Below are 12,683 nucleotides of genomic sequence, written 5' to 3' on the forward strand. Positions count from 1 at the left end.
CCATGAAATCCTAGGCGAATCCTGCAGCTTCCATTTGAACTATCATTTCAGAATGTAAAATGTCTAATACATTCAGCCTCTCTCTGTTCCTCCATTCTCTGGAACACAGTTCTCCCCACATAGGCATATGAGTAATTTCCAACTGCAGGGAGAAAATTAGGCTCAGAAATGTACTGAATGTTCCCATTACTTTCCCTGAACATGACTGCAATTAGAGTCAGAGAGCAAGCACTCTTTGAATATTGTCAATTCAGCATGCTTAAGTCAGTCTAAAGATTTCTTTTTCAGGGGCTCACAGAAATTCAAGGCCAGTTCTACTATACATTACTCCTCACAGACCAGAACCCACTCAACCCACCCACATTAGGCAGAACAGGCATTCTCCTGGGGCAGAACAATATTCAGGGACTGTTTTGTGTGGGTGACTGCAAGCTAAATGGAGTGCCTGTAGATGCTACTGGTGCCAACAGGAGCTTTTCAACCTTTTTTAATTTGCAGACCCCTAAAACATTTTGAATGGAGGTGTGGATGCCTTTGGAAATTTTAGACATAGTGTGTGATGCCCCATGGGGCTGTGGACCAGAAATTGAAAACAACTATTCTATGGGAATGACAACCTTTCATGGACCCCCTGAGACATACACTGTGGACCCCTAGGGGTCTGCGGACCCTGGGTTGAAAACCACTGGTGTATGTAATCCATCTCCCTGAGAAGTGGTAGCTAAATTGACACAAGAATTTTTCCATCAACCTAGCGCTGGTCTACACCAGGGGTTAGGTCAGTAGAGCTGTCTCTCGGGGCGGGGGGTGGTGGTGGTGGTGGTGGATTTTTCACACCCCTCAGAAACATAGCTATACCAAAGTACAGTCCAGGTCTCCATACCTTTCCCAGGCCTGAAGAAGAGCTTTGCATAGCTTGAAAGTTTGTTTCTTTCACCAGTGGAAGTTGGTCCAATGTATTACCTCACCTACCGTGTCTCTCTAAAATCCTGGGACCAACACGGTCAAAACAACACTTCTGGCTGCTGCAGTGAGTATATGTAATTTTAATTCAGTGGGAGTAGGACTGAGCCTGAATGGGGCAAATGATTCAAAAGGATTTTTTTTTTTAAAGACATCCATTTCTTGTTCAGTATTTTCAACTTTTTGGATTATTTTCTTATTTTGTGTAAGTTTGTAGTGTTTTCTTCAACTGAAGACAGCGAGAAGATGAGGTGGTATGCGTGTTGTTGGCAATCAGCTTTAAAATTCTATTTTAAAATTTAAATTTAAAATTTAAAAGGAGATCCAATCAGAGCAGAGGGATTTGCATATTCTTGTTGTCAAAAATAACAATACTGTGAATTATTCAAATTCTCGCTATTGGCCAATAATGGCTGTCAGTCAACCAGAGAACAGGGCTATCCATACCATATGGTTATTGTAAAATAATGACATAGTGTTTATGCAAATCATACAAGGAATTAACCATAATGCAGGAAACTGCAGAGCTGAGAATTATGTCAGTAACTTTATAGCATACATGCACCCTGACTGTCTGAGCCAATTTTGTTCCATTATAATTAGCTGATAAGCAGTAGTTCAAGGCTATGTGAACTTTAACAGACTTTACAGTTTAATTATCTATTTTTAGAAGAGAAAACATTATAACTGAAAAAGTGCAGAATGTAAAGCCTGTGCCAATTGTAGAAGCTGAAATCATGCACAAATCCAATAAATATGGTAATAATTTGCATACAGATGAATTTGAAAAAAAGAGTGGGAGTACTGTTTTTACTGAGGCTGGATCTTCAAAAAAAATTAGATTGTAATTATTGTCAAAGTTTTGGATATTCATCCATGTGAGTAATTCACAAGCTCCTGGGAACGAGCAGAGCTGTCAGTTCTAAAAATTTTCCTGGAAGAAATAGTCAGAGCTGTCAGACAGCAATGTTTCTCAACATTTCTTTCCAGTTGAGTATGCAGCTGTTGGGATGGTTGCTTTATAAAGATATTAGCACCCAGTTTTATGACCAGTTGGCTCTGCTGTGGTCATGGTAACAGGACAAATCAAAAAAGCATGGTTCATACAGTAAATATGCCATTTCGACTTAGAGATGTCAACTGAATTTAGTTGCGTGAATCTAGATTTGATGGACTGGTGTTGCTTCTGCATAGTGCCTTCTTTGCTCACATATTTTTCCTGGGGCACATATGTATAGAATTCCTAATGGTCTTTGAAAAATATCAGAGCTTAAAATGAATAGGATTATGATCAAAGAATGTTTTCAGCAAATGTGTTGTTTCTTAGAGCCTGATCCTGCAAGGTATTGAGCCTTTGTTTGGCAAAAAAATAAAGGATTTTTTTTACCTTTGCCCACTTTTATTACTGTGCTTTTATTTTATATTTAATCTTAATACCTCATATATTTGTCGCATATGTACATTTATTTGTGCGAACTCTCTATTCTCTATTACTCTAGGCATTAGATATAGTTTATCATTCATCATATTTTGCTCATTTAGGCTCTAATCCTGAAATTGGGTCTGTGTTGGCACACCTTTGTCCTTGTTCAGAGTCCTGTAGATGATAATGGTTCTATTTGTTGAAGGAAATGTTCACTTATATGGAGTCTCAGTGTAGTTAATGGGACTCTGCACAGCCACCAGGGGTGGATTAGGGTTTTGTGCGCCCCTGGGCCAGAGCAAATGGGGGCCCCTCCACACCCCTTTGGCCTGCAGTCTCCCCTGAATCCCCCCGATGCTTCTGCTGGGGAAATGGGGTCGGGGCGCGGGGGCTTGCCCCAGTCCACCCGCCTGGCACTCCAGCTGCCACGCCCCGACCCCACTCCCCAGCTGGAGTGCCAGACAGGCAGAGCGGGGCAAGCCCCCACTCCCTGACCCTGCTCCCCGGATGGAGTGCCCAGCAGGTAGAGTGGGTCAGAGTGCAGGGGCACCTATTTTTCTGGGCCCCCCAATTGGCCGGGGCCCCTGGGCACAGGCTCCATTGGCCCAGTGGCTAATCTGCCACTGATGGGCATAACGATTTGCCCCATGTTGGCACCATGGTGGAATTTGAGCCTCATTATTTGTTCTTTTTTCAGAGTGGAAATGAGGGAGGCAGTTGGGGGCAGGGTCTAGTGGACTGAGCTCTGGACTGGGATTCAAGATACCCTGGTTTTATTCCTGGCCCTGCCTCTAGTTTGGTGAGTGACTCTGAGGCAGTCACTTCACCTCTCTGTCTCTCAATTTCCCCATCTGTAAAATGGGGATAATTATATTTATATCCTTTGTATAGCTCTTTGAGATCTATTGCTGAAAAGTACTGTACAAATATGAGTTATTATTACTACAACATCTAGCTATTATTATTGTTATTATTAATAAAGGCATTTGAACAAAAAGCCAACCACTAAATCCCCATGGAATAAATCAGTCCCTAGCGTACTGCCAGTTACTTCAATAGCATTACAGTGAGGATGGGTCTAGCTCCATAAGCGGTCGTCTTAAGTAAACAGTTTATTAAGCTAGCAAATGTTTATTAAAATGGATCATTTATTGATTTAATTATGGAGCTGCTTTTCAACTAATATACAGACCACTGTAGTTATATTTCTAAAAAAAAAAAATCATTATCTGTACACTGGATAAAATTCAGGAAAAAAAAAACCAAAGACAGCGGGGATCCTATTGATTAAAAACTGTATATTTCATGTTAGAGAATTTTGCTAAATTTGGCATTCATTAGACTATAAGGATTTATAGAACTGACTGTAGTTTGCTCTACTGCTGGTAAACACTATTAATACTTCCCCCTTCAGCTCAGCTAAAATATATTTTAGAAAGGAAGGTAAAGGAGAAAAGGAAAAACACCCAGAAGAAAGGGGAGGACAATTTTCAGAAGTGGGCACCCACAGAGGACATACAAAGCTCTATATGGACTCTCAAATCTGCACTTAGCACACAAGTGCTCATTTTATGTGCCTAAGTGCCAACATGAGCCTCCAAATAGGGAATTTGAATTTCCTATTAAAATTATCATATTTGCAAATTGTGTCCAAAGTGTTTAGTTTGCCTTCAAAATCTATTTGAATGTTGTAGTAGGTTTGCTCAAATCTTTGACTCACACTGTACATGTAAATCTGAATTCTGAAGTGCACTTTGAACCACCATAATCAACCATTATTTTGGGTGGTACGGGTGGTGGTGACAGGCAGGAGTAAGACAGAGAGTTTTAGACACAAACAAGTTAATGAAGCATCTCTGACAAGTTAGGCAGCTGGGCATAGAGAGTCTCTGCAACTGTCTGGTTAATTCTTTCACAGTAATGTTCAATGTAAACAGTTTGTCACATTGATACATCCTGTTACCTCTCCAGTTATTACTACATGTGATTACAAACTGCATACAAGATTAGCCTCTGTTTCCTGCTATTCGTGACAAGCCATTCCTTTCTGTGGATCAAATTCTTCTTTAGTTTCTGCCACCCTTTGACTTTCAGTATACACATTTATACTTCATCCTTTATGTTATGCTATAGTATGTCCTACTGGAATCAATTCTTTTTTTGTCAATGGGCCAGAACTTGCGTGTGCACTGCTGATGCAAACCTTCACATGACTTTTACAGTCACTTGAATATTAATGAGATTTTTGATTTTCATTAAACATTTTTGTTAACAACTGGTTATACAACATAAATGTTTGAGGCAAATGAATAAAATGATTACAAGGAGCGCTTCGGGTAGTTTGAGATTTTTATTCAAAACAATGCACACCACTTCCCATGTCTAGGTGTAATTGAGAATAGAATTTGAAATCCTTTGTGAATAACTTTATACATCCTGATTCATATTAATAGTCAATGAGATTGCAAAACAAAGACCAATACAAAACTGAAACCTATATCATACTGTATGCTGTTATGTTATTAAACAACACATTTTAACATAGTTGTTTGAACTCAAAAAGAAAAAACCATGAGAGCACAAACAGATGGGAAAACTGAAAATTTATGCCTTTTGAGAAATCTTTATCAAAGAAAAATTTGACAGTCTTATTTTAGTTTGTGTTCTTTGCACTGAACCGAAGCTTTTCAGTGCATGGGAGGGGAAATGTGGTGGGAGGAAGAATTCAGAACACTGATTTAGACCCTTATACATTTGTGCATCCCCTCTCTTTGAAGTTTTAAATATATTTTTGAACTAAGATGAGGAGATTAAAACACTTACTGAGGCATTAATCCAGCTATTGATTTTTCAGCTTTGACGAGTCTATCAGCTATTACCATTTCGATATGTAAATACAAGAGAGTGAGGACATGACAAACTATTACAGTCATTTTTATTAATATACAACCTTCAGTGACTGCAAACACAAAGATCGGGATGAAATTAATGGATGGTCTGCATGTGGAAAGACTGCTGGATCTCATCCTAAAGTGATAACCAAAAGATTGTAAATAATATAAATAACTGGGCCAACTCCTAAATCCACCTTATTCAGCTTTTACTTAGTCCTTACTCAGGCTAAACTTCTTTTTAATGAAAGTTTGCCTGAGTAAGGATGAATATAACTGCATTCAAGAAACAGTTATATTTAGGAATCAAACCTGTGTGTGAAAATGTTTAACAAGTAACAACTAAGATTACTGTTCCTGAAAAAGACTAGAGAAAACAATATATTTGAAAATATTTTTTACTTTTTTGTATTTCAATGGGATGACTTGTACTTAACATAGGACATGTGCTTAACTCTCTCCTTAATCAGGGACATAACTGCCAAATGATGATGAAATTTATGCCGTAGGAGTAATTAATCTTTTGATATTGTTTTTTTCTGGTTATTTTTCTTCTTGCCTTAATAAAACATTTGAAACAAACAAGCCAAAATGACATAAAATAAAATAAAATAAAAGGCAAATGTGGGTTGTAAATTGCCTTGGGGGACTCAGGGGCAGATGTAATAACTGAAACTACTTTTAACTCGTTTTTTGAAGCTGTCTAGATTTCACACTGATGGCATTCATGACCATTTTAGATTTAATTTTACTTGTGTTAAAACATCTTAAAAATAAAAAATGTTTTTTAAAAATTGATTTGTGTAGGCCTAATTCCTCTTTCAGTTAGACCTGTACAACTTGCCTGCACTGGTCTCAGAACTGAATTTGGCTTTAAGTATTTAATCTTCCACTGTACTGTGTTGTAGGGCGAGCCCATGCTGTGCAGTGACCCTGTCAGATGTCACAAGCTAAGTAGGGTCAGATAAGCTAAGCAGGGTCAGTACTTGTGTGGAAAATCTAAGTGCTGCAGGCAGTGGTATTAGGAATCCAATAGGTGGCAATCTTTCCTTTGAATCAATACTGCACCAATACCTTAGCAGGGTGTTCAGGGGAGAGGGGCCATCACTGGGATGGGATGTAAATCAAATGTTCTGATCACTTGTGGTCAAGAGACATCTAATGGCCTTTTTAGTAAAAGTAAACATGTTAACCCCTGTGTATTGGCTCTGATAATTATATTCTGCCTTCCTAAAACCCTTGAAGTGTCAATTAACTAAGAAGAGCTCTGTGTAGCTTGTAAAGCTTGAAAGCTTGTCTCTCTCACCAACAGAAGTAAGTCCAGTAAAACATATTACCTCATCTACCTTGTCTCTCTATAGTACTCTTCTTCAGTTTGCCATAAACTGCTGTGCCCTGTTAAATCCAGGAGAGTCCTGCATTACGTACCATTCCTTTCAGGGGTGTTGTGGGGCTTAATTAACTACACCCTTGGTATACACTTAAAATTTAGATCAACCTAGATATGTTTCTCAGGTGTGTGAAAAATTCATACCCCTGAACACCATAGTTATGTCGACCTAATCACAGCTAGGTTGAGGCAACAATTCTTCTATCAACCTAGCTACCACCACTAGGTGAGTTGTAAGGAGTCTTAATGTCAATATAGGTAACAGATGCCACTGTAGCACCTGTAGTGTAGACATGCCCTAAGGATCTGATTGTTCCCCTGACATTCGTGGGCAGACAGTATCATCTTAACATTACAATTCTCTTTTTTGATAGCGAGAGTCAGCTGTTTCCCTAGTATTGTGTCCCACATTCCCCTCTCCTGTGCATGTTTCTTGATAGGGTCCAAGATCTGAGACTGAGAAGTGGGTGGGCTGGGAGTGAAGAAGTAGGAGACTCAGAGACCAAGTCAGGAGGACATGCATCATCAATCTTTTAACTCACAGGGAATCAGCGCAGATAGTAATACTGGCTGAGGCTGCATTCATTTCTGATAGGTTTCAGAGTAGCAGCCATGTTAGTCTGTATCAGCAAAAAGAAAAGGAGTACTTGTGGCACCTTAGAGACTAACAAATTTATTTGAGCATAAGCTTTCGTGGGCTACAGCCTACTTCATCAGATGCATAGAATGGAACATATAGTAAGAAGATATTTATACATACAGAGAACATGAAAAGATGGAAGTACAACCACTCTGAAGACTGAAGCGCCACTAGGGGTGGCTAAAGTATGTTTGTGGTATCGAATCAGAGAACGATGTGGGTCCTCAGGACGTTTGCTCTCAGGAGAAGCCCTGTTAGCACTTTGGCCATGTTGATGAGTTGCCAGAGGAAGCTGTGATGCAACATGGACCTTTGTTTGTAAAGTATTTTGAGCCTAAGTTGAAAGGTGCCTCAGACATGCAAAGTGGCACTATTATATATAATCATTTTATTTGACTAAATCTGAATGTTTAATTCTTAAAGTAAGTATTTATAGAAAGCACAGACTCTACTGCTGTTTCGGAGACACTAGGATACAGGAACTGTTAGTGGTCTGTGCGTTCCTGAAAGGTAGACTTCCTATGGTGTTAAGTAATGCATAGTGGACATCAAGAAATGCAATTATCAAGACCCACAAGAAAGAGTTTCTCTCTTTGTGCCATAAAATATTTATGCACATAATGGCAACACATTCACAACGATACCTCCCAGATTACTACTTGGTTTAAGGTTGATGTTTGCTTCAGAATTCTGGTGTTGTATTTTCTCCACAAGTGAAACTGCTGAAAAATCACAAACTCTACTTTTTCATTAATCCACTAGGCTTTGTAAACCGCACAAAGTTCTTTATCACATCTTTGCCTTAAAATAGAGGGATCCTAAACTATATTAAAACTATGCCAAAGGGGGTTAAAAATGTTCAAGAAGACGGAGAAGTTTGAATTTGTTCAATGAAACCATCTCATTGTGCAAAACACATCAACTTATAACAACAGTGCGGTACTCACAGGCTTTCTGACATCTGGCAGGGTAATCCACAATGGAAAAACAATGGGGAAAACAGCAAGATAGATGAGCTGTTTGCGTAAGGTGTCAGGCCAGGCCAGGCTGAGAGGCTGCTCTTCATCATCATCTTCTGAATTCTGTCATAAAAATGGAAATGAATAGAAGGTAAATTGGGTGAATAAAGTCAGCGATCTCTTCGGAGAAAGTCATGCGAACTTCACGCCTTGAAGAAAGACTCATTAGCTCCAGCTATATTACAACTATTGGGCTTGAATTGCCAGTGTTGGTGCAGGAAGGTGCAAGCTGCACCAGCCTGTGCCCCAAAGGGTTCTACCCCTGAAGAGGGGCAGATTATGTTTACACTGCCAGGAGTCTACGCGATAGCAGCCAGGGCAGTGGAGCACTAAACTGCAGCTAGAGCGTCACATGAATCCTGCTGGCAAAGGTTGCCTGAGGATGCAATGAATCCGTGGCCCCTCCGTTGCCAATGCTAGCCATTCTTTGGGATTGCACTGACCAGCTTCAGGCATCCTGGCAGAGTGGGGATGTAGCCCAGTGGGCTAGTTTACTTTATTATATTCACTGCTATTGTAGCCCAGTGGGCTAGCTCACCTTCATTATATTTACTGCTTTGCATTATATTCGGCAGTAATGCAAGAAACCTACAGGCCCGTATCCTGTAAGACATTAGCTTCAGCAAGTCAGCATACTTATGTCTGGGACTTTCACCTAGATAAATGGAGCTAAAGCATAAGGTCCATGTATAACTGCGACCTTTAACATATAGGATGCGTTACAGCAGGTCGGCATAGGGGCTTTCCTAACTTTCATTCCCTTTTAAACTTAACAGGTACACCACAACTTAGAACTTGGAAAGAACCAAAATAACTAGTTAGGACAGAAATAACAAATGTGATACCTAACCACAAAAGGGCCATGGTAACAAAGTGATGTATATAATAAATTGAGATCATTGAAATACTAACCTATAGAAAAAAGACACTCCAACATTAGTGAGGTGAGGAAATACAAACAATAAGAAGGGAAAAATCCCCTACTGAATATGCATTGAACATAACGGCGTCAGTGTAACATAGTATAAAAGTGGCATCCCAGACTAGGGGCAGTAGGAGAGAGAGATGTAGTCCTTGGGTAGTTCCAGAAAGATGGCCACTGGTGATGATGAGGAAGGTGATGCTAATGAGGAAGATGATGGCTAACATTGCAGGTTGTTCTACAAGGGATGATGCGAGTATATGGATGTGCAGATGTACGTTCTGTAGTATCTCTATCTTACTGAGTTGGGGTCTTTGTAACTGTGCTAAACGTATTAATAAACTATATTTCCTCTATTAATTCCTATATTGTGAGTGTTGCAACTGTGCACATCAGGGTTCCCAACTATATAATAATTTAAATTATACTGGGCCTGATCTTGGGGCAAGAACCTGTCAACCCTCAAAGTGATAACTGGAGATTCTTACGTAATCAATATAATTAATACATAATCTAAGATCAGGCTACAGGGATTGTATTCACTTTATGCCTCTGACACATCTCCAAACAGACTTCCACCACTGTTTCCTCCATCCTGGGTTATACTGGGCAAAACCAGAGTAACCAAGGTCTGAATCAAGACCATCCATAATGTTTTGCCCTCTGACCTTCCAGTAGCACATCAATTTTTTAGCAACTAACCAGCAAAACCTTAGGGAAAAACTTTCACCCACATGATGGATCTTCACTCCAACATTTTAACCTCTCTACACACAAGTGTTTTTTGTTTGTTTTTACACCCTACTGTTAATTGGTTTTCAGCCACTTACCACAGGATAAGCTTGGAGGGATGTCTCCTGTGACATAGGTCCTTTACGGCTAGCCACATCACTTTTCCTGTTTCTCTGCCCTCCTTTCACTCCTCTGCATGCAGGTGACATAAGACCCTTTAGGACTGCCATAGTCTGCCGCTAATGGGCATGACCTAGACTACTTTGACACTTACACCTATTTTCTGGCCTTTTTGCCCACGAGGCCAAATTCATCCCTGGTGTAACTCAAAGAGGCAATGTCAATGGGGTTACACCAGATCTAATTTACACTGCTGTGTAAGCCAACACAAAATTCAGCCTGAATGGTTCTGTCCCACAAAGGGCCTGATCCAACCCCCCTGAATTCACTGGAAAATCTCCCACTGAGTTCAGTAAGAGAAAGCCCAAAGACAATATAAGTTGGATTTTCCTCAGAGCATGCAGGATGTGCCTACTTTTAAAAGTCATTTTAAAAAGAGATTATAATTGAGATCTCAGACCTTTCTGAAAATTACATACTATTCTTCCAATAAGTTTATACTGTGCTGAGGAACATTATCATCACCTTTCTATGAGTTAAGACCCTGTGTTAACAGTGCTTAGTTAAGGTTTTTAACAGTGCTGCAAGAGGCTGGTTTCAGAATCTACTTGATTTGGTTAGTTTATTGCACAGCTCTGTAATTTTGGGGATTTATTAATAGTTCTGTTTCAAAATCCATTCCTAATTATTGACTAGAAAATCATCCGTTTGATTACTCTACAAGTAACTCAAGGTTGTCATCTCTATAAAGTGATCATTTTAAATGTTCCTATCAACACTAAGGGACACAAAACCTGATTCTGACCGAATTTTTTCCAGTTTTATATCTGTATCACTCCATTGACTTCACTAGAGTTTTGCCAGATTTACAAAGATACAATCGAGCCCATATCCACAGTTCCCTCTTGATGTGTTCATAGATGCAGCTGCCTTACCAATTATACACACATGTTAAGAGAAGACCATATCTTGTTAGTCCCTATACTTCTAGAAATTCCCAACTAATCTGAGTGATTAAAAAATGACAGTGAACTGAAGAGTCACAGGTATTTATCATGACAAGATTTTACAAACAGATATGGATACAACTGGTCACACACTCGCCACAGAACGTTAAGCATCTGAAAGGTTTAAGAGATTGGCGCGCCCTTTTATCTTTCTGTACACTGCCAAAGTAGGCAGATGCTCTGCCCTTCATTTCCATAATCTATGGCAGTTTGACCTCTTTAGAAAACATATGCAGGTGCAAGACTACTTCCTTCAAACCAAATCTGTTCTCTCTGTCTCCAGATTCTGGCAGAAGCAACTAGGGGTGCGGGAATCAGATGAGGCTAGATACCTAGCTTTGAAATAATGATTACTGAGGAAAATAGGAGCACAAAAGAAGCAATTGAAAGGTTGCCTAGGTAACTCTTTCTGAGTGGCCGGGTATATTTCAAGCAGCAGACGCAGCAGGAATAAACCTCCATAAACATTAGTTTCAAAAACAGCATTGAATGACTAAGTATTTTCTGAATTATCATATTTAGAGATTAGCTGAGATTAACAATCCTCTTTAATCATTGTAACTCTGAACATATATTGATATGTATATGGACACACACACACATTTGTAGAACATGCAGATGTTAAACACACAATTCGTGCATGCAGTACTGTCCATTCTGATCATATGCCTTTTGATTCTGATCTTTCTTCTTTGTAAATGAGGACTAACTCCACTGGCAATGCAATTACTCATGATTTACCCAAGTATTGATGAGTTCAGAATCAGACCCATTGTTGTCTTACATGGGCATAGAAAATATCACAAACTTTGAAACCTCAGAAACTCACCACATAATTCTACAGAGGGATGGAAAGGAGGCTAATTATAGTGACAAATGTGGAGCTGGTGACATGAAGAGCGAGTTATCTGAACTAAATCACAGTCTCTTCAGTTCAAAACAAAAACTTTTACTGTTTGCACACACTGGGAAAACAGTGTCATTTTATTCTCTGGTTTCTTTTCGCCAGGTTTTAGGCACAAGTCTGCAGTTTATGTGGCAAAAAATTTAAAACTCACAGTTATAAAAAAATACAAAGAACCACAAGGCACTGTGAATGGCTATGGAATTAGGAGCAGGTGGCAGCTTCTGTAATTCTGCATGTGACTCTGGGTTCTAAGCAGAGATTTTGCAGATACTGTAGTAAAGAAAAAGGGAAGCATACACTTCAATTGGTTGCAGGTCTCTTATTCTGGTGAAAATACTTAGCAGAAAGATATTGTACACATCACAAGTAATTATTACCATTCTAGGTCTGAATTCTGCCCTTAGTCATATACATACCAGTTCCACTGGCAATAACGGAAGCTGTGCATACATTATAGTAGGCACAATTTGGTTTTTAAGGTCTAATCTTTCATTTCTAACTTGCAAGAATAAAGGATGCAGAATCAGGGCTTGATTTGCAGAGTTAATGAGCTCCAAGAACTCACATTGAAATCAACAGAAGCTGAAGATGTTCAGCATCTTTGAAAATCTGACTAATGGGGAAAAGCAACACTGAGTTACCCACAAGAGGCTGGAAAAAAACAAACCA

At 39.4% G+C, this 12,683-nt stretch overlaps 1 protein-coding gene and 1 long non-coding RNA gene across 5 annotated transcripts in view; one reads left to right on the forward strand and one right to left on the reverse strand.

The window, feature by feature from the left end:
• The window catches only part of LOC142072221 (uncharacterized), a 70,419-nt gene that overhangs the window by 54,509 nt on the left and 3,227 nt on the right, over positions 1-12,683 (forward strand). The gene's annotated exons all lie outside the window — the stretch shown is intronic.
• Positions 1-12,683, reverse strand: part of SLC24A2 (solute carrier family 24 member 2) — a 175,467-nt gene that overhangs the window by 19,636 nt on the left and 143,148 nt on the right. For all 4 annotated transcript variants that reach the window (XM_048850541.2, XM_048850543.2, XM_048850546.2 and 1 more), the window contains one exon: positions 8,255-8,389. In XM_048850541.2, the coding sequence (XP_048706498.1) occupies positions 8,255-8,389 (135 nt within the window). The remainder of the gene's footprint in view (positions 1-8,254; positions 8,390-12,683) is intronic.

The sequence above is a fragment of the Caretta caretta genome, chromosome 5 (genome assembly GCF_965140235.1).
Source record: "Caretta caretta isolate rCarCar2 chromosome 5, rCarCar1.hap1, whole genome shotgun sequence".
Taxonomy (NCBI): Eukaryota; Metazoa; Chordata; order Testudines; family Cheloniidae; genus Caretta; species Caretta caretta.